Below are 27,117 nucleotides of genomic sequence, written 5' to 3'. Positions count from 1 at the left end.
TAAAGGGCAGCACACAATAAGTGATGAAACAATAAAAACATCTTTAAAACATATGTGGACACCAGTATCAAGGTTACCATGTCAACACATGTATCCTTTAAGCATTAAAGGAAAATAATCTTATGGAACTAGCTGCAGAATCTCAAGATTTCTCTACAACTTTGCAGATAGGAAACAAAATAGAACCCTTGGATGGAATCTCAGAGGGCCCCTTAGGATATAGCTCTTGCTGGGATATAAAAGGCAAGCATAAAAACAATGTCTCAAGTAGTGGTGCTTGGAGTCATCAAGCCCTGTGAGGAGAAAAGGTGGTAACCTTGCTTGTCCCTGCAAATGTATGGCCTGATGCATCTTTGAAGATTGCAGGATGGCAGCAGTATACTCCTGTGAGTTTAGCAGCCTGATATGCAACAAAAAACAAAAACAGGCAATGTAGGTTGCAATCCTATTTTCTAATAATTAGTAAATCCTCCTGGTCACAGTGGGATTTGCTGCTAAGCACACGTACAGAAGCTCAGGCTACAAGTTCCCCCACATAGCCATGCCATGAATTGCTTCATATATTTAATTCCTGCATGTCAGGCTGTGTTAAAGGACACTAGGAAAAAATGGGGAGAAGTGGCTCCGCCTCCCATTAGCTCCATCTGTCAGGACCCTTGGCTCTGCCTACCATTTGCCATCCTACCTTCTCTACCACCAAGCCCAAGCTGCAACTCGTGATGGCCACCAATTTAAACAACTTTAAAAATGGGATTAGACAGATTTGTGGATGATAAGGTTATCAATGGCTAGAAGGAATGATGGCTTTATATAAGCTCCAGGAGAAACAACATGCTTCTGAATACCAGTTGTTGAGCAAGGTGAGCAGCAAAATGCCATTTCACTTAGGTCCTTGTGGGCTTTCCTTGGGAATCGGGTTGACAACTTTGGGAACAGAACACAGATGTGACTTTTAGTGTGATCTACCAGAGCTCTCCCTATTTTATATATATAAACCCTTTGCCAATTGCTCCAGCAACATCAGGTCTATTGACCTTAGCCAAACCACACTCTTAAGTGGGAATGGTTTTCTTTCTTTATTGTCTGTCTTTGTGGACCTCAGAATAATATTAATATGCAAGCTCAGTAGCAAGATTAATGGAATTTAACATTTTACAATAATATTTTTGTGAACAGCTTTCCCTTACTCTGAAGCTCCAACAAAAACAACATGCAATTGAATGTCCCTTAGTCTCTGTTTCAAAGTTTTACTGAAACAATGATTAACCACAAAGAATCTTAAAAATGCACAGGTGTTCAAAGCTTTTATGAAGAACCAGCTTCCCCTGCCCACATTACAGTAAGCGGTGGAATAAGTGTCAGACTCATAATAAGAGACACTCTCCCCCCCCCCCAAGGACAAATTAGGTATTCTACAGAATGTTCTCCTCCCACACACCAAACAGGTTTCCATACCCTATTGTTTCCACTAACCTTGCCATAGATAAGGTAACAATATTCCAAACTTATTATGAGATAGGCTTTTCATGAAATTGTCATGTATTTTGTCCTTACACTTGGGAAATTACTTTTGGGGGTAAACATAAAGGGACCTAAATGAAGCAAAGAAGATGAATAAACTTTAAATGTCAAAAAGCAATTATGAATGAATTCAAAGCAGTTCTCAAAATGCTGTGCCATTTCAAATGTCAGTACAATGAATAAGGCTTCATCCTCCAGAATAGGTTGAGGTCAATGGTTGGCAAGGGTAGTTTAAAAAAATCTTCCATAGAGAAGAAGGAGAATATGAGTACTGTCCATGAAACAAAAGCCAGTCAAGATGGTAGCTTCTGCAGCCACAAGAAAAGCTTATTGACATTAGCTTGGTCCTCCTCCAACTGGTCCCCAGTGTACTGGTTTACAAAGATATTGTGTGATTTTCAGGAAGAAAATTGAATTGCATAGGAATGCTGGGTTTGTTTCATAGCTAGTTTTTATAAGGGGCACTGCTAAATGCATGCACATATTACTTCCTTGTCAAACTATGTACTCCTAATTACCGTGTAATATATGGCAGCAGTTAAAGCCAAGATACTGAATCCAGATCAAAATGTGGTCAAGCATACATTTTATAACTTTGTTGGGGATCTGCCACTGACAGAGTTCAGCTTCCCCAAAGGCACAGTCTTGGGATTTTTGTAGACCCTTCACTGCACATTGCAACTGTGCCAAATACACTTTCACCAAATTCATCTTGTAAGAAACTGTCACCTTCTGAACCAGGAAGTTTTCATGATCTGTTCTTCAGTATGAATACACAATGAGACATAGCAACTGAATGGAAGTCAAACTTCCAACACTCCTAGATTGCTTCATGCAAATATTCTGTGCATGATTGCAACATTGTATATTTTGTGTTTGTCTGTCTACTCCTTTTTGAAAAAATATGGGATTGCATGGATGGTGTGTGCTTCCCTTCAAAACTACGCACATTGGTACAGCATGGAATCTATACCATAAGGGCTTCAGCCTTTAATTCCTGTTTGTTCAGCCTTAAATGTACGGTGATGCACTATACACAGGAAAGATTGAAAGGGGTTCACCAAATGAAAGGGGAGAACACCAGAAACACCTGGTGTTCCAGGGTCTGCAGGGGCTTTCTGAAACCCTGAGGCAGAAATTAATTAGAAGCCATGACTATGGTATAAAACCCTTAAGGCATGTAAGTCAAGGCTGCCTCCTTCCATTGTGACCTATCATACTTCAGTGTGTGTCAGTAACTCACCTACCCTGCATTTTTCAAATGCTGAGGAACTGTCCATGGACTCTGCAAGAAGTGAAGCTTTCCAAAATATGGCCTGCAGAACAGATTGTTGTTGTTAAAAGCACAGCAGTGGAGGGTTATTATTTTTTAAGTTAAAATCTTCATTTCAGTTTTATATATAAAAAATTTACGTTGCTCTGCTTTAACAAAACCCAAAACCCAGAGCCCTTCAGAACTATGTAGACAGCCTCATCTAAGTCCTGTTTGAAGCTTCTAAGAAAAGGCAGGTGATGCTGCAAAATTTTTTAAAAATGTACAGGCAAGAGTATACCCCACTCAGCTACCTCTTAATTATTTTAGGGTATGAAGAGAAACAAAGACAATCTACCACTCTCCACCATCATATTAAAAGTTAATCCTTTTTACTTTCATTCACAAAAAGCTCCTGGTCCTATTTGGAAGACTTAATCTACTCTGAAGGGGTTCTGTGCCTGCAAATTTCATCCACTTTGGCAAAAAGCATGTTATAGCTATTTTTAGATTTCCCCATTATAGTAAATGGGGAACCACAACAGTTCATTTTATACAGGTGAGCTGAGAACCTCATCAACGCTATTTTCTAGAAAAAGAGGTGCCAGAACTCACCACAAACGCCTCCCTTGTTCTCTTATAATGGCAATGGTGGCCACCTGAGAGGTGCCGGAACTGAGTTCCAGCTGGAAAAAAAGGCCTGGGAATCGTTCAAAGAGGAGAGAACACAGAGAAATGGATCAGAATATTTAAAAACACACAGATACATGCTAAAGCAGGCATAGGCAAACGCTGGCCCTCCAGATGTTTGGGACTACAATTCCCATCATCCTCAGCTAACAGGACCAGTGGTCAGGGGTGATGGGAATTGTAGTCCCAAACATCTGGAGGGCTGGAGTTTGCCTATGCCTGAGCTAAAGATTGGGGCCCATAAAGAACAAATGAACAAATGTGATATTTAACGGGGGGGGGGGGGACCCACCACCACCACCAAATTCCCTGTTTCCTGAAATGCTCACCTAGTTAGCTGTTACTGAACTCTCATGAATGTACAGATCAAGGAAGGGCCAGGTGTGGATTATTCACAGCCAGTTTCATCTGCTGTGAAAGAAGCAGCGTGTAGCATTTTCCAGATAGTATCCATCACATTATTAAAGTGAAATTGGAATTGGTACACAGAAGCAAGCATGGAAGCACAATCCATGGCGGTATTCTCCCACAGTCACAAGGGTATGAATTGCATGATGCTTTGTAATCATAGCTTTGAAAATTAACACTACCCAATAAAACTGACAGAATCTGGACAGTTTTTCCTACTTAGGCTTTATTCCTTCTTTGTACAAAGCTTAATTTGCTTTATTTCTGAATGCACAAATGACATTTTAAAGTATTTTTGGAGGAAACAATACAGATATTTAAAAATGTGCACTCTTTCCACAAGCATTTTTCTTGGTCAGAACCACTGACCGGGTTTGTGCCATTTTAAAAATACATGAAACCAAGGGAAGCCAGGCAAAATTATATGGTTTAGCAAAGAGCATGTTTCAAATGAAGAATTAATAGTTAGGTCCCAAAGACTGGTTTTTAACAGGTAACCCCCTTATTTGGCTTCACTATATAAACAAGAATGTGGTTGATTAAAATATTGGTCTTGATACTATGTTAAGCATTCATTTAATGCTGTAGTTCAGGTGGTTAGGCAGCAATGCTATTTTAGCTAAATAGCACAGCAAAAATATTCACTTTTCCTTACATTCAAAAGACTAATTTTAGACTTGAAAGCAATCACTAAGTGGAACCATGTATTTGCAGTGACAATATATGATTCTCATCTATGAATAAAAAGCTGGCTTTATAATTTAAAAGTACAAATTAAATGCTGCATTGCCACAACAACAAGTGCATAAAACCATTTTTAAAGCTGTATTTCCATGCGTCATGACCACCAGAATATAATCCAGCCCCCCCGCCAGAATTACTTTGAATATTCCTTTTTTTAAAAAAAATTCAAATCAAGCTATAGTCTTTGTTTGTAGATTTAAAATGAATAAAGTCTCCAAGTCATGAAGATCGCGTGAAGTTTTTATGGCTTTATAATCATCGAAGGCATTCAAGGTCCAAGAAGAAATGACGTGTCCAGGAATCTTTAGTCACTCGGTATTTCTTTGAAGAAGCTGATCCAGCAATTGCTACAATAAAACAAAAATAAAAGCAGCCTTTAAGTTACAACGCCATGCCTTCCATCTCCTACTCCTCGACTTGCAAGTGATGTCATCAGTGAGTCAGAACTGAGCCAGTCTCATCTGGGAAGACACAGAGGCACGACTTGCTTTCTGTGCTGCGTCCAAAGCCTTGGCCTTTGAACCCCACTCTAGAAACATCAAGTGGGAGCAATATCTGTTTCAGTATTAACACTGTGAGGCCTTTCATACTATGCTTAGCCTGCATATATGTGTAAATAAAGCCATATATCCCAAAGACACCACTTTCTCTGGTGACCTTCATTCCAAGGAAACCGACTCTTGTTGTATGTGTTGGCATCCCTGAAGTTTCTCATAAACTGGGGTGAGCAAAACAGTACTGTTTACCAACACATGAAAAAAAATCTGGGGTGCACCAATGGATACCGTATTGAGCCGAATATAAGCCGCACCTTTAAAATTCATGGGGGGGGGGGGGGAGAAAAAAAGACAATTCACGAATATAAGCCGCTCCCTTAAAATTCTGCAGGCACTCACACCTGTTCTGTTTCACCCTATGTCTGTTTCAGCACCGATATTGTAAAAAGCCAATTTTTGTAAGGTCATGAATTTAAGCTGCACTTTGACTTTTCACGGTCGGAATTTAGGGGAAAGGTGAGGCTTATAGTCAGGCCAATACAGTACATCTATCCACACAAATGCATTACACACACACATACACACAAATATACATACATCTCCAAGCAAAGCAGCACTACTGCTGTCACAACGCTTTGAAAACTTGCAACAGGATTTTAAAATATGGGAATACTGGGTTTCTACTGCAGAAGTGCCTAACCTGTGACCCTTCTGATGTTACTGGACTCCTACCATCTCTGACTATTGGCTGTGCTTCTGGGGCTGTTTGAAGTTGAAGTTCAACAACATATGGAGGGTCACAGACTAGCCACCCTTGCTCTACAGGGTGGTACTGACAGTGTACAACAGGTATGCGATTTTGGAATGACAGAATAGAGAAAGAAACTCTGCATCAATGAGTATTGTGTTCACTTCACTGGAGAATCATTACCTTTTTGAACACTTCAACACGCAGTCTGTTGCTCTGTATGATTACCCGTTTCTGTTTCTCTTCTTGTTTCTTCTTCACTTCAGGCAGATTATTATAAATCCTGGAACATATTTAAAATATGCTAAGTGTCAAAAAGGTGTTTTCTGAGCCTTTGAAAGAAAGGAATGGTGTATGGGAAGAAGGCAGGGGCAGGGTAACCTGTGCCCCTTCAGTTGATGTTTCGCTCCATCTTCCATTAACACGATCAATAGCCAAGGATAGTTCAACAACATCTGGAGAGCCACAGATTCCCCATCCGAGCTCTAAGGTGTGCAGGCTTTTAAGTACATCCTTATTGTGGGCCTAGTCACAGCGTCCCAGTATGAAGGCAATAGGTATGGAGTAAAGGAACAATTTGTACAGGATCATGATCTGAGATCATCATTGGCCACAGCTTTATTGATTACAGATGCAGGTAGACTTTGGCTCAGGCATTGGATGTATATCCATTTTAGCCTCCTGTTGAAGAGCTGAAATTTTGAACAGCATTGTGCCAAGAATTGTGGCCTCCCAAAAGATGCTCATCTACCAAGGTGGCTTTCCCCAAGTTGCCACTGGAAGCTCCGTGGCCAGTCTGCCCTACACTTGGTTTCCGGACAGAAACTTCCACATAGACCCTTCTTAGGTCGGGGTGATGCACCACTTCATCCAAACCTAGATGATTACGATTCCACCCAATGCCTTACCCACCCAAAGTTGTGACATTTTGCTGTGAGAAAGGTAAAAAAAACCCAACGGGCCCAATTTGTTTGCAGGCAAATTCCTTCCCAGCTCCGAATATGGCAACCATTGGGAAACCATAGCAAAGTCCGTCACAGAGTGCACAGGAAGGAAAATATGGTTAAGACAAAATTAACACAAAGCAGCCTGGAGGGAGGGAGGGAGAGACTGCTCTTCGACTGATGGACTGCAAACTCTAGGCACAGTCAGCTTTTATCCTCAGTGAGTGGACCAGGCTCTGCTCATTCAGTGCCCATGATTGGGCAACTGAACTTTTGATTTGGCAGGCTATCTTGCCCTACAATGTGGTTGGCCGGGGAATTTAGAATGGCTAGCCACTGGGACATGACTCCTTGCACAATTGCATATGACAAGGTACTGGAATTGTATTGCTCATATAATTCATGGATTCATGATATAATGCCATGAAAAAAATGTTAGTTTTAAAGACTATTTCTTAACTTGGTGTGATAAATGTACGGTGTTAGATTACCCTAATCCATCTGTGCAGATCAAGATAAATGTCATTGGGAGCAATCTGTGAAGTCCTTGAAAGGGCACATATATAGCTATGGAAGCAATAGTATAAGCCCCCTGTCAATGCTCTGCAGCTGCTGAGACTCATTTCTCCTAAGTATCCTTCATTTGCCTAAGGCCTTCCAGTATTTCTTCCACTGCATTTTGGAAGGATAACTTTGGATTGCAATAGTGTTTGGGTGTGGGGAACCCAGGCTGAGCTGAAATCTCTGCTCACTCATGAAACTTTCTGAGAGCCAAACGAGATGTAGTGCTAAATGTGTTGTTAGAAACCATCTCAATGAATTTTTTCTAAAATTAAAAGCAGGCATACTTTTAGGACTGCAGTGCATAGGGAAAGGAGGTGTAACCCTTGTGTCCCCATCTGAAATTCTGATCTATACACCCCATGGCAATAAGTATACAGAAAAAAACCCCTTCCATTGTAGATTTTTCCAAGGCTCATAGTCCTGTGTGTGTGTGGAGGGTTGTGTGATTTCCCTTTGTGCAGATATGATCTTTAATGAAGCATTTAGCTTCATGTCTAATTTGCCCCAAGCCTCCTTAAGAAAGTCACAATTTGTCAGCGTAACATATCTCACCGGGTTGTTGTAAAGATAAAAAGAAATATTGTAAAGTGCTGGAACGTGCTATTGGATTTTTTAGACACAAACTCTCTAATTATATATAGATACAAAAGCAAATGTGCAGTTTCCTAGGATCCATAAAATTCTAGCGTGACCAAGAAACATAGCCGCAGTTATGTCGACAGAAGCAAGCTGGATTCTTAATGGTCCCCACTAAGTTTTGAAAAATAAAAAGGAAACTTAATGCAACCAACATGCAAGACACTTGGAGAAAGTTTAGATCTGAATGTGCATCTTTGCTTTTCCAACTGTATGGAAATCTGCCATTCACTCATACAGGAAAAAGTAAAGTGCAGCACTCCAAGAACCCAGGGCCAGTGACAAATGGGCACTAAGGAACAGATTTTAGGGTTTGGAAGCCATCAGGGACCACAGACTTTTAGCTTTCTTTAAATAAAAAAGTTAGTCAACCAGAGACTTCTGAAGTAAGTTAGAGCACAAAACATGAAGGCAGCATTAAAGCTTCTGCACTCAGCAGGCAGCACAATTGTTAAGGCACTTAAAATACTGTTGCTAAGCAATCAGAGGATGGAATATTGACCCTTCCTACCTGGGACACAAGGATTATTATTTTTTACAAAAAATCAAGGCTGGTAAAATGATTTTGTGTATATATGTTTTGAATAGAATTGTGAAACTGCACATATTTGTTGTATATTTGCACCTAGACTTCCCCCCAGGAGCTCAAGGCTGTGTACAATTTATCTCCCCCTTCCTCCTTTTATCTTCACATCAGCTCTGTGATGCAGGCTAGGTTGTGACTCAGTAGCTCACACATGAAGGTTGTGAAACTCCACATACACAAGAGCTATTTTTTGCTTGTTTTTAATTATCAAGGTTGGCAAACTTTTTGTATGTTTGTTTGGATATTTTGCTGTACTGTAAATGTCAGCACTATGAAACACTGCCGTTAAAGCAAGGAGGCTGCTTTTCTGGCATTCTTTAGATGATCTGTGAATGACATTGCACAAGAAAAGCCCTGTTGGACCAAGCCAATGGCGAATAGCTTCCTGTTCTCACAACGGCCAATCAGATGCCTGTGAGAAGCCTGCAAATAGGTTCTGTGTGCAATAGCACTCTCCCCTGCCTACGGTCTCAAGCAACAAGTCTTCCATGAATTTGTCTTATTCTCTTTTAAAGCCAAGTTGGTTGTCATCACTACCTGTGCAGAGAAGTTCTCAATGTTTGATGCTTTATTGTTTTTTAAATATTTTGTTGGGAGCTGCCCAGAGTGGCCGGGGCAAGGTTAAGTGGTGTAGTGGTGTTGTTAGGGACCCGGTCCACAGACATTGTACCATGCCCAGAAAGTGCTGTTGGCGTCCCTCCTGGGAGAACCCATTGCAGTACCAGTATATTCCCCTGTATAGTTTTCAGTACACACATGATACATTTTTTTTTTAAAAAAAAACCTTCCATGAAAGATATTTCCACATTAATGCAGTGCATGGAATTCACTTGACAATGCATTTGTCAATAACATGGGGTTAGAATCCGAAACAGCTGCAGCAACTTTCCGACTATTTCTGCAGAATGCACTAGATCAATATGAAGGGCCTGCTCACCAAAAGGCAAACTAGACAACTTGCCTGTTGTCAGGGCAATATCCCAGAAACGGCAAGAGTCTCATTCAAGAGCCTTTTGATCTCCATCAGCTGCAAATTCAACAATTTATTGTGCTACTTTTATGCTACACAGAATAAAACAAAACGTGGGGTGTGTGATCTTACTTCATTAGCTCACCCTATCAATTAAAGAACTCATAATCCCTCATTGCTGCAAGCAGAAGGGAGGTAATCTATTTCAGGATGGAAGATGCTCCCTACCTTTTCGATCGCATGTGCATCTCCTTCTCTGAAATGAACCGTTCTTTTGGCTTGAACAGGTTATCTAACAATTGGAAAACAGAGGTTAAATTGCACAGGTTGATTTGCTTCTTGTACATGGAATGAGTTTAACATATGAATCCAAGGAGACCCGTAGCTCAGAGGTAGAGCATCAGTGCCTTGCAGGAAGTAAGTCCTTGGTTCAGTCCCCAGCATCTCCAGGTATGACTGGAAATGTCCTCTGCCTGACACTCTCGAGAGCTATTGCCAGTCAGAGCTAAGCGGACCACTGGTCTGACTCCACATAAGAGGGCTTTCTATGTTCACACGCTACCAGAGCTAACCTGTGCCTGCCAAGCTTAAGACAGCTGTCGGACTCTGCATGTTGATAAGTGCAATAGTCCCACTGCAGCTACTGAAAGCTGCGTCTGTTTACTGCTGTGACTTTTTCATAGACCTTCATTCATATTTAAAAGGGGGTTGGAAGGGGATTGCTGTTTTTTTTAAAGCACCAGAAAACATCTCTGCCCTACCTCCTAGCTGCTCCATCACTTCAAGTACATTTCTTGGCATTCCCTCACTTGTGCTCTCCTTTTGTTGTAAAATATAGAAACCCGCACCTTATTTTAGTTGTAATGTGAGTCAAGAGGACTCAGTAGGGAAGCTGGCAGGTCAAATCACATGCAAGTTGAGGGTCCAGGGTCTTGGACTAGATGACCCTCAGGACCCAACTCTACAGTTATGTAACCCAATGATTCTAAGGAATATGAGGCATGATAGATGTGGTTAGCTCATTTTAACCTCAAGGGGTGCAAGCTTTTCCCATTCTGGGTGGCTTGTGGCTTAGTTAAAGTCTATAAGCTGATCTATGGTGAGTTCAAAGCCACCAGATAGTGTTATCTTCTGTTGCTTTGCATGGGTTTAGTTGTATGTTTTCTTTTAAGTGTTTTGTTTTGTGTAAATAGCTATTCACTATAAGCCACTTTGACCATGTAGAGAAGCAGCCTGTGCACATCATCTTTATCTAAAAGCTTGGGGAGAGGAGTGTTTAAACATGACTGTTGCTCCATCCTTGATGTTTTTGGATGTCCTAGAGTGATACATATCCCTGGCCCTCCAGGCATCTCATCCCACACAGCTACTCTGCTGATCTTCCTCTGTGCTTGAAGAACTAGTGGGGCAATATCGAGTGTGCAACAATCATACCCTGGCTTTCGTCTCTCTTGACTCCTAATTCTGCATTAGCATTAACCAAGAGATGGCTAAGCCAGAGAGATTGTCATCTCTACCCCACCCATATCAGGAATTTTGGACTATAATATCAGAGAGTGATGATATCGTACATTTATACAAGAAACATGAATATGTTTAAAGGGGTGGGGAAGAAATGGCTGTGTTAAGACTTGAGCTTATGTATTGAATTAGGGTGGAGGGAGCCACACCAAAAGGTTGGCTTTGTCACACAAAAAATGATGCTATTGTATCAGAGAAGAACCCAACAGACATACTGAACTGTAAGACAATGAACTGGATTATCCCCCCTACTGCCTCAGAATTCCACGAATCAACATGGCTATTGATTCTAAACAATGCTCTACATCGCTGAAAAACTAAAAGTGCCTTGGAAGACATTCTCTGGCTATGATGCTGTGCAAGAATTTTACTTGTGTGTATTTGGAGGTCCACAGGACCTTCTCCAAAAATCAAACCCAGGACTGTTTAAAGAAACCATTGTGGTAAGGAGACCCATGAGTTACACGGTCTTGCACTAATTTGTAGCAAATGAAAGTTGTTTCAGTGAGACTTGTTTCCAAATAAATATGCTTAAAACTGCAGCCATTCATTCTGCACCTGTTTATATTTACGCTGAAGTTCCATTAAGTTTAATGGAGCTGACTCCTAGGTATGTGTGGAGGAACGCTGTGTTTATTACAGTCTGCTTTCATTTTGCACTCTGGAAAAGATTTCTGCGACCTCTGATGTTATCAGAATGCAACTGTCGAGGTTCAAGGCCTTGTGCTATCACTATGTTGCATGCCTGTTTACTAGTAGTGACAGGTTCTGAAAGGGAGAGGGAAAGCCAATGGCTTTTAGTATTTATAGATGGGTCTTAGATTAGATAAATTCATTTTGATTCGCCAGGGGAACAGCAGACTCTGATTGGCTGGAGATTCTAGGAAGAAAGGGCAGTTAATTGTAAGTGGCATAAGAAAAAGAAAAGTCAGCTGGGAAAGCTGATGATGGAGGTGTGAGGCAAGGCCAGAAGAAAACCAGGGACAGCTGAGACTTTTTAATATTAAAGCTATTCCTTGCTGGTGCGGTAACAATACTTGCCTGTACAAACAGGTTTTTATATCAGCTAAACTGTCCCAGACCCTCCAAGTGTCCCTATTTTCTAGGGACAGTCCTGGATTTACAAAAGACATCCCAGTTTCTGGTTTGATCCTGGAATGTCCCACTTTTCCTTAGGATGTCCCTATTTTCATCAGAGAAATGTTGGAGGGTATGGAGTTATGTGACACCCAAGCCAAGGACATAAGTAACTATACATTGGATGGCAGTCCTGTATAGGGACGTTTTTAAATGTTTTATTATGTTTTTATATATATGTTGGAAGCTGCCCAGAATGGCTGGGGCAACCCAATCAGTTGGGTGGAGAAATGTTGGAAGATATGCTGTCCAGGCACCCAGAAGTACGCCGGGGGCAGCTTAATGTCAGAGGAAGATTGTAACTTGCAGCTGGACACAACCACTTTGTCCTCCTCCACCCCCTTTTCTGGTCCTTTTAGCTGCTGTGCTGAGCTAAGCCAAAATTTGGCAGTGACTCTTGAGTCCTTAGAAACTGCCATTAAGTATATTGTATGTACAAAGTATCTCTTTAATAAACATTTAACAGTTCATTAAATCTCCAATGTTGGGTGTTGTTCTCACATCTAAGCCTATTATACCCTCCAACACTCCTCAGGAAGCAGGGGCATTCTACTGATGTAGAATAGAAGCTCCCTATTTTCTGAGGAGGGACGCGGGTGGCGCTGTGCGTAAAACCTCAGCGCCTAGGACTTGCCGATCGCATGGTCGGCGGTTCGAATCCCCGTGGCGGGGTGCGCTCCCGTTGCTCGGTCCCAGCGCCTGCCAACCTAGCGGTTCGAAAGCACCCCCGGGTGCAAGTAGATAAATAGGGACCGCTTACCAGCGGGAAAGTAAATGGCGTTTCCGTGTGCTGCGCTGGCTCGCCAGATGCAGCTTGTCACGCTGGCCACGTGACCCGGAAGTGTCTGCGGACAGCGCTGGCTCCCGGCCTATAGAGTGAGATGAGCGCACAACCCTAGAGTCTGGCAAGACTGGCCCGTACGGGCAGGGGTACCTTTACCTTTACCTTATTTTCTGAGGAGGGGTTCTGAAAGTATTCTAAAGGAATGGGTGGCAGCAGAAAAGGATCACACTGGAGGAACTCTGAGTTATTGGAGCAGACCCTGAAATATAAATACAGTGGTACCTCGGGTTAAGAACTTAATTCGTTCTGGAGGTCCGTTTTTAACCTGAAACTGTTCTTAACCTGAGGTACAACTTTAGCTAATGGGGCTTCCTGCTGCCGCTGTGCTGCAGCGGCGCAATTTCTGTTCTCATCCTGAAGCAAAGTTCTTAAACCGAGGTACTATTTCTGAGTTAGCAGAGTCTGTAACCTGAAGCGTCTGTAACCCGAGGTACCACTGTATTGAAGAAGAATAAATATCTATACCATATTTAGGAAAAAGTGAGGACCAAGAAAATAGTTTTCCTTATAGTATGTGTGCATAGAATTGAAACCATGAAACTGATACCCATGCTCACTTACTCAGGAGTAAACCGCGTTGAGTAGTACTTCTGAGTAGCTATGCACAGAATTGGGCTGCATGTCTGTAATATTTATGCAAAGTTAGCTGGGTGCAAGCCCCAGTGAGCATGGTGAGGGCTTATTTCCAAGTAAATATAGGCTGTAAACCTAAACAAACCTACCAGGAAATGTTCCAGTCAGCTTAGTGGGAATCTGCTTCTTAGTAAACAAAAACAAAAAAGAGGGACTGATCCTAAATAGACTTAAGTCTTGCTCGGAAGGAATCGCTATGACCTAGGGTTTAAAACAAATAGAGGCTGAAGTGCACTTACTTAGAAGTAAATCTCTCCACTTATTTAGAAGTAAGTCCTGTTGAAATCAGTGGATTTACTTAGGTTTAGATTACAAAAGTGCCACCTCTTGCTTCCTTTCTTTTGAGACATACTGCTGGGGGGGCGGGGCGGGTTGTGTGTGTATTAAAGATAGTAAGACACCGCAGAGCTCCTTAGTTTGATACAGATGTCAACTCAGCACCCGCTGCCCTGAATACAGATCTTCTCTCGGCAGGTTCTGTTCCTAGCTTTTAAAGTCACCATATGTGTTTCATGGATATTTATGGAGGTTGCTCCAGGCAACCAGTGAATTGAGGCATTTAAAGGAGCCACACCTAGTACAGTATCTCAATTACATTCCTGCGGGAAAGGGGAAAGATGGCTTTCAGGGTGCTTCCAGATGGGGACTTAATATTGCAAACATGTCATTCAGATATTGCAAACAGGTTATTTGCAATAAGTTTTTTTTTATAAAAAAAATCAGATTTTCTGCAGAAAGGATAGATTTGGGTTAAATTGGGAAGGGGGTATATTGGTCGGCATTTTGATTCCAATGAACCACATTTGTTTAAGGACAGTAGTACCATTTACACAGGTCAACATACAACATTCCCCATCCCATACTGATACTGTTTTAAGATAAGGGAAAGAACGGAATAAGCAAATACCCCCCCCCCCCCATTTTTTTCAAATGCTTTTAAAACAACAACAACAACAACAAAACAGCCATGTGGATATTTTTGATTACAAAACTTCCCTATTATACTTAAGCAACTGTAACAGACTGTGGGAGAAACTCTCAAATGCTACTATAGACCATAGACTATTATTATTAATCTGTGAACTATAATAGAGCCCTCCACTCTATATGTTGTGGGACTTCAGTACCCATAATCCCTGACCATTGGTTGGGACTGATGGGAGTTGGAGTCCCACAACATCTTGAGGGCCATCCTTGTGTTAGGGATCACACAAGGAGAGGAGGGGTTTAGGAAGTGATGAAATTCCTTTCGGAAAACACAGCCAGCTATGTGAGACAACATATTTACTGTCCTAAGGCTTCTATCAACAAGTAAAAAAACCCCACACACAATATCCACTCCTGTAGCATTTCAATTAAATTTCAGGAGGTGGTTAAAAAGAATTATATAGAACATTCTCTTTGATACAAATAAGGCTAAAATCATAAGTGATTATACAAGAGGAAGTATATTAATAGCACTTTCAAAGGAAAAACATGTATGCATTGCATGAGCATAACTTTAGGCTGCTTTCAGGTTACATATTTATTGAGCATTCATCCTGATTTGTTTGAACAAAGATTGCAGGAAAGTTGTATGACATTAGCTGCTTGTTGAACACTGATTCAGATCCGTTTGCGAGGAGGTTAGATGACACCATCTCAAGCATTTGTTAACCCATATTTCCCAGTGCATTTACCCATCACCTTTGTTATCACAAAAATCCTGGGGTTTGGGGGGAGAAGCGGACTTGTTGCACAACAGCACCAAATCCACTTTAATTGTGTGACTTGAGCATGCCAGTATGTATTTGCATCCCAACCAAAAGACAAAAACAGTCTGGAAGCATCCTTAGTCAATAACAACAAGCAGCTAAAGGCAGATCCAGCTGGAATTCTGTCCCTGCTGTATTTCAGAGATGACAAAAACCAGACAATTATAAACAGAAGAGTGATCAATAGGGCAACTGAGAGCTGCACTAACACTCTGAGAAAAAACAGTGACATGTGAAGCAGGCAATGCAAAGAGTGTAAGAGTCATCCCTTAGGAAATGACATTTGTAAGATTATTACAAGAAGGTTTCTATGAACATAAAGTAAAAAGTAATCTGAGGGGACTAGAGAAAAACAGCTCAAAAGTTGACAGCTTAAGAGAGACTCAGGTAGGAGGCATAAAAAGGCAACATGTAAATAGAATGAAGTTAATCCATGTTTTATTCAAATCTTTTAACCCTGCTGGGATTCTGGATTTTATCAAATATCCTGCACAGCAGTAATTTATTTGTGACAATCCCCTAGTGAGACAAGGAAGCTCCACCAAGATCTTAGGGCAGGAGACCAAAATAAATAGCTAATCTTCGTAATGTATTTTAACAAATGCAAATGCTGGCCCCAAAGAACGGAGATGAATGAGGAGCAAAACACATTTGCTAGTTGGAAAGCCACTTAAAGCCACAGGGAAGGCAGGCTGGGAAAAGAGGGAAAAAAGGAATAAGTTGGATTCCTGCCTACAAATAAAATTGCTGATGCACAGAAGTGAAGACTTAGCTTAATTTCCAACAGAAGAGCTGGTTGTGGTTGAAGCATGCCTGGGAGTTGCACTCTTTGACCTGGGGTTCTTCCAGACCTGTCACAATTCTGCAGAAGATTCAACTGCATACCAGCCAACTTAGGCTTGCACAATTAAAGTGGATTAAAGTGCTCTGATGCAACAAAGCCACTTTAAAACAACCAGACTTTTTGCACGAAGAAAAGTGATGGGGACATGAACTGGAAAGTGTGGGATAGCAATGGATTGGCAGGCAGTCGTAAAACCTCCAAGCCGATAAATCAGGGTGAATACTCAATAAACAGTGGAAGTTGTAGAACATCTGTGAAAGCTCAATAAAGAAGTCATCCGCAGACACCCTTTGTAGCCCTTCCTTCTCATGTTAAATATGTAGGGAATGGTTGCAGTTATTCAGTAGTGCCACTTGCAAATGCTCAGTGGCATTCTCTTTTGTATTGTCACTTTCCTGGTCCCAAAGCTCGGAATTTAAATTGGAAATGGTAGACCCTGGTCCGAATTAAGCTCTGCAAACACCATGGCTTCCCTTTTTTCATGGGTAATATTATTTGCTTGGAAATGGGACCCCAGTTATCACCAGAGGTAAATCCCATTTTTAATGGATGAAAATTCAAAGGCACTGGGGCCCGTCTTGAAATGGGACAAGAATATTCAGATACACTTCAGCATACTTTGAAGAAGCTGCAAATTAACTCCTTTACAAAGATTTCAGGAGTTCCACATGGTAAGCCCCAAGAATTGTGATTTGGAGCATCTTTCGGGTCAGTGAAGAGTTCTCAAGCCATTAGCTGCCCTTGCCATCCCAGACTGGAAGACCTATCAAAGATTTGTTGGAGCTTAGGCAACAACGGCTTTGATGTACTTCAGTTTGTTTCTGGTTTTGTTCCTCATTCACTGAGTATTGGTTTGACGCCCACCAACCCAGGCACAAATGTTGGAGGCAAGAACTGGAAGCCAACAGCTATCTCCAGCTCAGCTTTGTTCTGGACTAAATGCAACTATCGAGGTAGAAGGTGCATACACTTAAAATCTGCAAGCAGTCTGTAAAACATGAAAGCAGTTATTGACATGCCCCCTTCCCAGGTGAAAGCATAGAGAAAAGCAGCACATGCTAAATTCACATTAGGTAAGCAGTCCAAAAGTTGTGACAAAAAGGAATTTGGGGATGTTTCCTAAACAGTTTCAAACTTCTTAAAATCTGTGTTTGGAAGGAAAAAGTACAGAAGAGATTAAGGTAGCTGAAGACATAATCCTGGTTGTAGTACAGTGGGGCTCAATGAGTAAACATGTTGTAGGATTACACTGTAAGAAACACAGGGCAAAACTATTAAAAAGGCAGGGAAATGGCAATATCAAAGATGGGAAGCCCAAGATGTACACGCATTAACCATGGAAAAGGATTGTAAAAGATAGTGTTTATTGTGGAAAGACAAGCAAAGAAAAACTGTCTGGATAGAGGCAAAAATATAGAAACAAACATGTAGAAAACTGTAATGTGTGCCTATGAATGTGAACGTCATGAAGCTGCAGACCCAAGCCATAGGATTTAAGTATTCTATAAATGAAATTAACGGGTCCCCTCCACAGTAAAAGGTAAAGGGCCCATTAGGCCCAGTCATGGACGACTCTGGGGTTGTGGCGCTCATCTCGCTTTACTGGCCGAGGGAGCCGGCGTACAGTTTCTGGGTCATGTGGCCAGCATGACTAAGCCGCTTCTGGCGAACCAGAGCAGTGCACGGAAACGCCGTTTACCTTCCCGCTGGAGTAGTACCTATTTATCTACTTGTACTTTGATGTGCTTTCGAACTGCTAGGTTGGCAGGAGCAGGGACTGAGCAACGGGAGCTCACCCCATCACGGGGATTCGAACTGCCAACCTTCTGATCGGTAAGCCCTAGGCTCTGTGGTTTAACCCACAGTGCCACCCGCATCCCTCCACAGTGGAGAATATTATTTTGCATTTCAGGCATATGTGAAGAATCCTTTTAGGGCTCAATATATTCTTGCTGTCCTGTTTCCACCAATCATGTTTGCACACAGGAACACTCATATTCTCTTCCTTTATCCAAGATCCCCTAAGTCCTCGTATCAATATTGGCTACTTGGGGCCCCATCAGGTCCAACCAGTATTGACAATGGTTAGGGATAATGGGACTTGTGGTTCAACATTTGGGGGGCCACAGGTTTCCTATCCCTGTCTGAAAGAGAAAAGCCTGTGGCATGTGTGTGTAAACAGTTTCAGATCCATGAAAAGTATCATAGAACTTCCAAAACTTCACAGTAGTAATTACTTGAACACACCAAGGGAGACCATCAATTCTGTTACTTCTAAATACTCATGAAAATATGGATTTCACAAGCTCACTGTAAGATAAATCAATAACAAGTCAAGAGAATGAACAAATATTGAATGCAAAGTTGGATGGCAGCTTTATTATTCCCTATAATGTAGTTCCCCCCCAGTAAGGAAACAGTGTCCCTAAAAGGAGAATGGGGAACTCAGGTATATTAACACATAAAATCACACAGACATATGTTCTTGCAAATTAAAAAACATCAAAGAGTGCTTGTGTACACTAAGATCACAAGGCTGTTCATTATGAAGATTTAAAGTACTATAAACAGCTGGTAGCCCTGTCACTGAAGTAATTACATGATGCTTTTTTGAGATTTAAATCTGGTTATTTGAACATTGTTTCTATTCAGTTCATCACAGTGGGATCTCTAATTTGTTCAATGTAGTCAACAGCAAAGTAGTCTATCTTGGACTAATTAGCCTCCTTGAAATCAAACATAAAAAAATATACAAAACAAAAGGCTAGTAAAAGAATTTCAGGTTGTTTGCCACTAGAGTGCTCCTATGATGATAAAATCTTCTGCTGGCTAAACATGATAATTTTTTCTCAATTTACTTTTAGCACCTTGTGAAATCTTCTGCATGAATTACAACTGTCTCTAGTAAGAAACTCTTTAGGGGGCGGGAAGCTGAGAAGGTAAACAGGAACTGTACAGATAGACGCTGGTATTTATATGGAAAAGGATCCGGGATGTAGGCTGCTATTCTCCATAAATTTAGAGAACATTGACAAAATGGACTGTGTGATTTATGTATGATCTAATGATCCTACATTCTCAATAGATACGTTGTTCCATTTACATTAAATATAGAGGGAAAGGTCTCCCAAGGCATTTGATTTTGTTTCACAGCAACCCTGAAATAAAAATAGTGGGTTTGATGGCATATCATGGAGACTACTCATTTTGACCCCAGTTTGTTAATGACCTCACGCACAGAACTTCCAGAGGAAACAATAGTTCCCATTCACTGCAGTATCAAGGAAACCACTGTATGTACAATGCAGGTGCACATGCAAAGATGTCTCCAACAGCTGCCTGCGCGCATCAGATTTCACATAAGCGCAAGGAGATGCTGGCTAGAGATAAATGACTATTATATATAAATGCTGGGAACATGCTATGACATGACAGAGATGGTCAGTGCATTGGAAACCTGCCCATATTTTGTAAGACAGGTGTGCGGAGCTAGTTCCTCATTGTTTCCAGTGAGAAATTAATTACCTCTACCCATCTGGATACAAAGATGTGGGTAGAGGATGCTGGAAATGAGTGCTTCCTGAAGGGGAAGAGATTGAGACAGGAAAGAGTTTGTCCGCCATCACATCTGAGCTGCACTATAGATTATCCTCTTGTTCTCAGTAGCTGCCAATCTGTACTTTAAAAGCCCTCTGTGAGACAATGTAGCTTTGGAAAATCTCCATCTCCACGTTCATATCATATTCTTGTAATCCAGAAAAGGCCAGCTAAAATACCGATTAAACTGCCCATGTTTGCAATTAATTTGAAAGGTCCAAGTAGAAAGCCAACTCTCTAGACAACAATGGGGCCAGCAGTCGGTGGTGCCAGCTCTAAATTTATTTCTGTTCCTACAAGATTTTTTTTTGTGGCTCCTCGGTTAAATGCATTGCCTTCTATCCACCACTGAAAGGTTGAGAAGAGGCCTTGGGGCAGATAGATGGATGCATATACGCCCAAACATTAATTATTCTTATTCTTATTTCTTAGATTTGTATCTATCAGAACGCCTTGCTTGTTATAGAAGGGTACCGTATTGGCCTGAATATAAGCCTCACTTTCTCTCCAAATTGTGACTGTGAAAAAAAGTGTGGCTTATTTTTGTAACCTTACAGTATGAAGCCAGGAGAAACAGCGCCCGCCCCGCACATAGTCTCCCATCCTCTCCCCCAAGGCCGGGAAGGGTGAGAGTGAGGAAGGAAGGGGAAAGGCCACCCCTGCCTCCCCCAGTATGCAGCCAGGAGCAGCGAGAATGGGAGTGGCTTATATTTGGGTATTTTTTCTTCCCACTTCTCCAATTTTAAAGGTGCGGCTTATATTTGCGTGCGGCTTATATTCGGGCCAATATGGTAATTAAAAGCACTTCAATACTTTGGGCAAGATTTGACATTTTTGCTTTATAAATGAGACAGAAGATACTTTTATTGCACTCACAACACAAGAATCTCTGTGGAGAGGATACTTGAATTGGCAATGCATAAATAAACAAATTGCTTGTATACTGTATACGGTATATGAAATATAATAAGAATGTACCACTGGACAAGTCACTGTAGTTACATGTTGTTCTTGTATTTACATGAAAACCAATAAAAATTATTTGGATTAAAAAAAAAAATATCGGCCTTCATCTGAAGATCACAGGCAGTCTACAATATAAAAATACAAAAATAAAAATCCATCCCTTCAATGGTTCACAAGCTTGTAGTGTTACACCATCTTTCACTAATAACGGAATCAAGTTCTTAGAGGATATGCTTTAACAAAGCCTTTAACGAAGTAATTGGGGAAATGGTGGAAAACATATTCCTCAGTATAATCAGAAGGATACATGGTGAAGAAGATACAGGCCTTTATTTTTTAAAAGTGTAAATTATACAGTAAATGGAATGAGGATGTTTCCATCACCTCACTCTGTTGTGGAGGGATTTTCTGTTTTTCAAATGCTGATATTACAGCTATTGTTTTGAAATAACATATAGCTCTCCAGTGACTAAGAAACCTGCAGACAAATCATACTTGGCCCTGGTCCTTGAAGTTTTCCCCGAGTTGCGGTGAAAATCTACACAAGGGTTGGATACGGATAAAGACTTAAGAACAAGCTGCGTCAACACAGGGCATATTCTCTCTCTTCCCTAAATGGTTCATGCTGCTGAATAAGATTGGCCCTGTTCGCATTCAAGTGCCTTCTCAGCTTCATGATCTCAAATGTTTATATCTAAAATGTCACAATTCAATACTACCAAGCTGTAGAATTTCTACAGCAGGAGATTCGCTTCCAAGAACACTGGGGGAGCGAGAGGAGATTTCAGGGTTATCCTGTTCTTTTCAGCTCAGCAGGCGGAGTAGAAGTGAGATCACGAAACTATTGCCTCCCATTTCCCAGACGAGTAGCCAGAACTAATATAAAAGAATAATATAACTATGCCAAGGGGAGGCTTACTGCATTAAAAAAAAGGCACAGGACACATTAGCGTGTGTGTTTTTTTTAAAAAAACAACCATTCAAAATCCCAAGTTTGGGGATTCACAGAATGGAGTTAGATGTGAAGAAGTATAAGACCATAAGAAGAATCTGCTAAATCAGGCCTATGGCCCATCTAGTCCAGCATCCTGCTCTCACAGCAGCTAACCACATGCCTATGGGAAGCCCAGGGCTTTTTTCCAGGCAGAACTCACTGGAATTGAGTTCTGGAACTTCTCAAGAGGGCACCATTGCCATTATAAGACAACAAGGGAGGAGTTCATGGTGAGTTCCAGCACCTTTTTTTCTAGAAATATAGCACTGGGGAAGCCCATAAGCAAGACATAAGCCCCACAGCACTATGCCCAGCCACTATGAGAGCCAGTGTGGTGTAGTGGTTAAGAGCAGTGGACTTGTAATCTGGTGAACTGGGTTCGCACCCCCGCTCCTCCACATGCAGCTGCTGGGTGACCTTGGGCTAGTCACAACTCTCTGAAGTCTCTTAGCCCCACTCACCTCACAGAGTGTTTGTTGTGGGGGAGGAAGGAAAAGGAGAATGTTAGCCACTTTGAGACTCCTTAAGGGGAGTGGGTTAAAGCCTCAGCGCCTAGGACTTGCCGATCGAAAGGTCGGCGGTTCGAATCCCTGCGGCGGGGTGCACTCCCGCTGCTCGGTCCCAGCGCCTGCCAACCTAGCAGTTCGAAAGCACCTCCGGGTGCAAGTAGATAAATAGGGACCGCTTACCAGCGGGAAGGTAAACGGCGTTTCCGTGTGCGGCTCTGGCTCGCCAGAGCAGCGATGTCACGCTGGCCACGTGACCCGGAAGTGTCTCCGGACAGCGCTGGCCCCTGGCCTCTTGAGTGAGATGGGCGCACAACCCCAGAGTCTGTCAAGACTGGCCCGTACGGGCAGGGGTACCTTTACCTTTACCTTTAAGGGGAGTGAAAGGCGGGATATCAAATCCAAACTCTTCTTCTTCTTCTTCTACCCAGCTGAGATTCCCAGCAACTGGTATATTGCCTCCAACAGTGAAAGGAGAACATAGTAATTGTGGCTAGTTGCTATGGATAGCCTTGTCCTCCATGAATTTGTATGATCCTCTTTTACAGCTACCCAAGTTCATGGCTATTACGGTAATGCCTGCTGTGGGAATGAGTTCCAGAGTTTAACTATGCATTGTATAGAGAAATATTTTTATAAACTTCAGCCATATCACCTCTTACTTGCCTTTTCTTTAAACCTTCCCTCATAAATGCTATAATCTTTCCTTGCTATAATCTTTACCTTTTCCAAACTGACAGTATTCATTTTGGGGTGAGGTGACCAGACCTGTTCACAGCTTTCCAAATGTGGTCACATAATAGATTTGTGTAACAGTACTGTGATATTGGCAGTTTAATTTTCAATTCCTTTCCTAATTATCCCTTGCATGGTATCTGCCTTCTTCCACAGACGCCACACACTGGGTCGACGTCTTCACTGAGCTATCTATTATGACCCCAAAGTGTAAGTCACAACCAGTTGTGTATTTGCTCTGTAAACAAAATTATCTTCTCCCCTCAGGACAGCTTTTGTTTATGGAATTAAGCCCTTCTGTATGCAGAAAACTCTCTTTTTATGCATAGTAACTCCTTCAATGAATGGAATGAAGACTTAGGATCCTTCAAGACATATTGTAAAATGGCAACTCTAGCTCATAACTAGTTCTTGAGAGATGAATGCTGTGGAGTATTACTTATCCATTTTAAGTAATCTTTAAAAAGTGTGATCTTGAGAGAGTCCACCTGAAGTGGACAGAATAGAAGAAGTTTTGAAATTGAGGTATATCAAATTACAGCTGGTGTTGGTATGTTGCCATATTTGTTAGAATCCTGAAAACTGCAGCTTTCACTTTGGGAACACAGGGGAAAGAAGAGCTTGAGGTTCAAAGGTTAGTAGTGGACATCTATGGCTTGGTCAATGAAGAAGTATTCAGTTCCATGGCCATAGTAGTGATTTGCATGTAAGAAGAACACTGAGCACTGATTCATGCCACTTCTGCATGCAGCCAGAGATGGTTTAATAAGAGACAAAGATTCATCTTTGTCTCTTCACACAGCAGGTGCTTGAACTGCTTCTTCATTTGCTTGATAGGTATCTTTATGCACTGATGGAATAGCTGAATGAATGATTGAGTGATGGAATAACCACTGTGCTGTTGAGCCAGGTTGCAAAATGGAAGTGATAATTTCCTATCCAACAGGGCTGCAGTTATGATTATGATGAGCAGAGTGCTAAAGAAATTTATCAAATGCCTAATAGATACCGTAGTTTCTCTCATTCTGAGAACATATAAAACCTCACAAAGACTACGTTATATTTTTATGAAGAATAAGGTGCGGCATATAAATTATGGAAAAAGTTTCTTGCTAGAGACATTTATCATTAATAACCATGACAGGAAGGAAACTGCTGTTGCTTGAGTAATTAATAAATGTATTTAAAACCACATTTTTATTACTCACTTTGGAAGATAAAATTTATCTTTAGTAATAGCACAATGAGAAAGTAATAATTTTTCTCTCTTTTTCCATGTGATATTTTGTTTCAGTGAAAGCATATACACTTTATGCATATGTTTTAATGTTTTGCTTTATGTTTTTGTAAACCCATTAGAGGTTTTCTTACAATCAAGTGGTGTGTGTGTTTCTCTCTCACATTCCTTCCTTGCATAAAAATAGCTTTTAGGTCCTTAGGTTTTGTATATGAGAAAGTTTGAGATGTTCTTCCATGGCAAGAGGCATTCAAATATTGTAAGTGCCACTAAGCAAGGAATGCTCAATGGCCTTCATGCAGGTTTTAATGTGGTTCTTAAATCTGACTTTGTAGAAGGACTTTGTTTTTCAGATTTATGTTGGGCAGTACACCTATTCATGTACAAGAACTTCTGCAGAAGCTTTTGTCTCAGTGTGGGATGGGTTGGGTGGGCAGCTGGGTGAGAGGGGGAATTGCTCAAAATCATGAGGAGGTATTTTGTATACTTTCAGTTGAGAGCAATTTCCCTCTCCCACAACAGCCCCTGTGCCTCACCCCTTACTGCTCTTTGGGCCCCCGATATCTACTTTTATTAAATCAGATTTTCAGCAACAGTTTATTTGACATGAAAGGTAAGTCATCTTTAGATTTTCATCAATTTGTAACTGTAGCAAAGGGCACCTTGAAACTACTTCCTTTAGGGAGTTCTCCTGCCATGTTTCATCAGTAGAGAAATGAAGATTCAGTGCCTACTTTCTCTCTTCAGTGCTGAATTACAGATGAACAAGGATTTACCAAAGTTACAAAGTCAAGCAAAAGAAGAGGGGGCGGTGTTTTTCCCTTTGCATTTACTGTAGGGGGGACATACTGTAGGGGGGACATACGGTTCTTTATTAAATTTCATTTCCAAGCTTTGCAGTTGCATTATATTGTTTAGGAGCAATGTTTTTTCAGTGTCAAATTCCTATGTACTTTGATCCACATAGGCTAAATTTAGTAAGAATTCAGGACTTTTTGCAATGTATGGCCATACACTCTTAAATTCAAAGAAGAATACAAGACACAGATCTCAGGATGTTCATTGGGCCTCAGATTGCAATTTTGATGTGCAACATATCTCTGGATCTGTGTATTTATCACACATGTACCCCATACTTCCACCAAGGAGTGAAAGACAGCATACATGGGTTCCATTTTATGACACAACAACTTCATATGGGAGGGTTAGAATGAGATATAGTGATGCCCCCCAGGTCATCTTGTTTCCCTGTACCCTAACTCACTATTTTTGCCTCTGCCTCACACTATACAAGTAGACAGATTGTCATAGTTTTAATATATGGTCACTTGAGTACATAATTTCTTAGCTCGTAAGAAAGACATCTGCATTTTTACTACCGAACATTTTGCCAGCATAATGCATCTAGGCAAAAATCTTATTGCATGCTGTTACTTAATGTGATATTTTTTCCCTCTACTTCAATATAATTTTTAGTTTCTGAAGTCAAGATGCTGTAAACAGATGAAAAGTCAAAACAATGAAATTTCCAGGCAAGAAAATAAGATTAGACAATGTTGCATTTTTAAAGAAGGTACATGGTTTTAAGTACACATGCATTTGTACTTGTGGTTATTATATTATATAATTGTTATTATATTATAATAATCAAGAATATTATGTGCAAAGAGTTGTACATAGATTCAGAAAACCTGTTTCAAATCCTTGCTCAGGCAAGAGGTTTACTGGGTGACCCTGGGTGAGTCTCTTAGCCTAACTCACAGGGTGGTTGTGAGTAGAAAACGAGGGAAGGTACACCATGTTTGCCTCCCTGAGCTCCTTAGAACAAAGGGCAAGAGAAAAATGCAACAAATGATTATAAAAACTGTGTGATTTGTTAAGGTACCTCCATTATCTGAGTGAAGGGAAAGCTCAACAACATAGTGATCTATCCAACTCTTTATTGACTACTGTGGTCAGCAACATCCTGCAGCTGAACATACATAAGATGTAATTATGCTCATCATCCTATGTTTACTCAGGACTGAGTACTATGTTACTACTAGTACTATTGAGAGTGAATCCCACCCAGATCCTAGTCACTCATGGAATGATTCCCTAGCAACTAAGTGGAGTTAAGGGTCCTGTGAGGAAGTTAACTGCCTGCCACTGGAAGCTCAATATCAAGAGTGATTGACAGGCTCTGAGGGAGACAGCCAGCAGAACTCTGATTCACAGCTTGGTTTTTTTGTTTGTTTTTTTTGTTTGCCAAAAGCTTTAATGCATGGATTGCTATGGTATATCAGTCACGTTACAAGGTGCATAGGTCAACAGGTGCATGGATAAGCAGAACCTAAGATGTTGTTCTGACACTTTACATGCCCCCCAAAGCCCCCCTTTTGTGCGGTTGGTGTCCTGAGCCACGGGACTGAGCAAGCAAGCAAGCCCTCCTTCAGAGAGGCTTGGTTTGCTGAGTTTGTTCTCACCGGGACATCCACTGTGACAGAGGCAGAGTTAATGGGCCAGGAGGGGACAGTCCTGGTGCAGTGTCAGGTTCCTGTGATGTACAATGTCTCCTATGGCACAGAGGTGGACTTCTGCCCTGACAGTCCCCTTGTCCCATCTCTAGGGTCTGAGTCAATATTCGCAATGGTCCCTCCTCATGGTCCAATTTCTCCAGTTCTCTGTTCTTCCCTTCCTCACCTTCCTCTGCCCAGTCTTGACATCTCCACAAGGCTCATGCTAGCCAAAGCGTCTGGGAAGGCACTGCAGACTTCAAAGAAGCATTAGTCCTGGGGCGCACTGTGGGG

General features: G+C 41.4%; 1 protein-coding gene across 3 annotated transcripts in view; it reads right to left on the bottom strand.

The window, feature by feature from the left end:
- Positions 1–4,837: 4,837 nt before the first annotated feature.
- LOC307216669 ((E2-independent) E3 ubiquitin-conjugating enzyme FATS) overlaps positions 4,838–27,117 on the bottom strand; it is a 143,758-nt gene continuing 121,478 nt past the window's right edge. For all 3 annotated transcript variants that reach the window (XM_079977125.1, XM_079977126.1, XM_079977127.1), the window contains 3 exons: positions 9,789–9,852; positions 6,044–6,143; positions 4,838–4,962 (listed from right to left, as the gene is read on the bottom strand). In XM_079977125.1, coding sequence (XP_079833251.1) covers positions 4,924–4,962; positions 6,044–6,143; positions 9,789–9,852 — 203 coding nt within the window. In that variant the 3' untranslated portion in view covers positions 4,838–4,923. The remainder of the gene's footprint in view (positions 4,963–6,043; positions 6,144–9,788; positions 9,853–27,117) is intronic.

The sequence above is a fragment of the Podarcis cretensis genome (assembly GCF_951804945.1).
Source record: "Podarcis cretensis genome assembly, chromosome: 5".
NCBI classification, from domain to species: Eukaryota; Metazoa; Chordata; class Lepidosauria; order Squamata; family Lacertidae; genus Podarcis; species Podarcis cretensis.
Note: the sequence above shows the minus strand (reverse complement) of the source record. Positions and strands in the feature narration are given on the sequence as shown.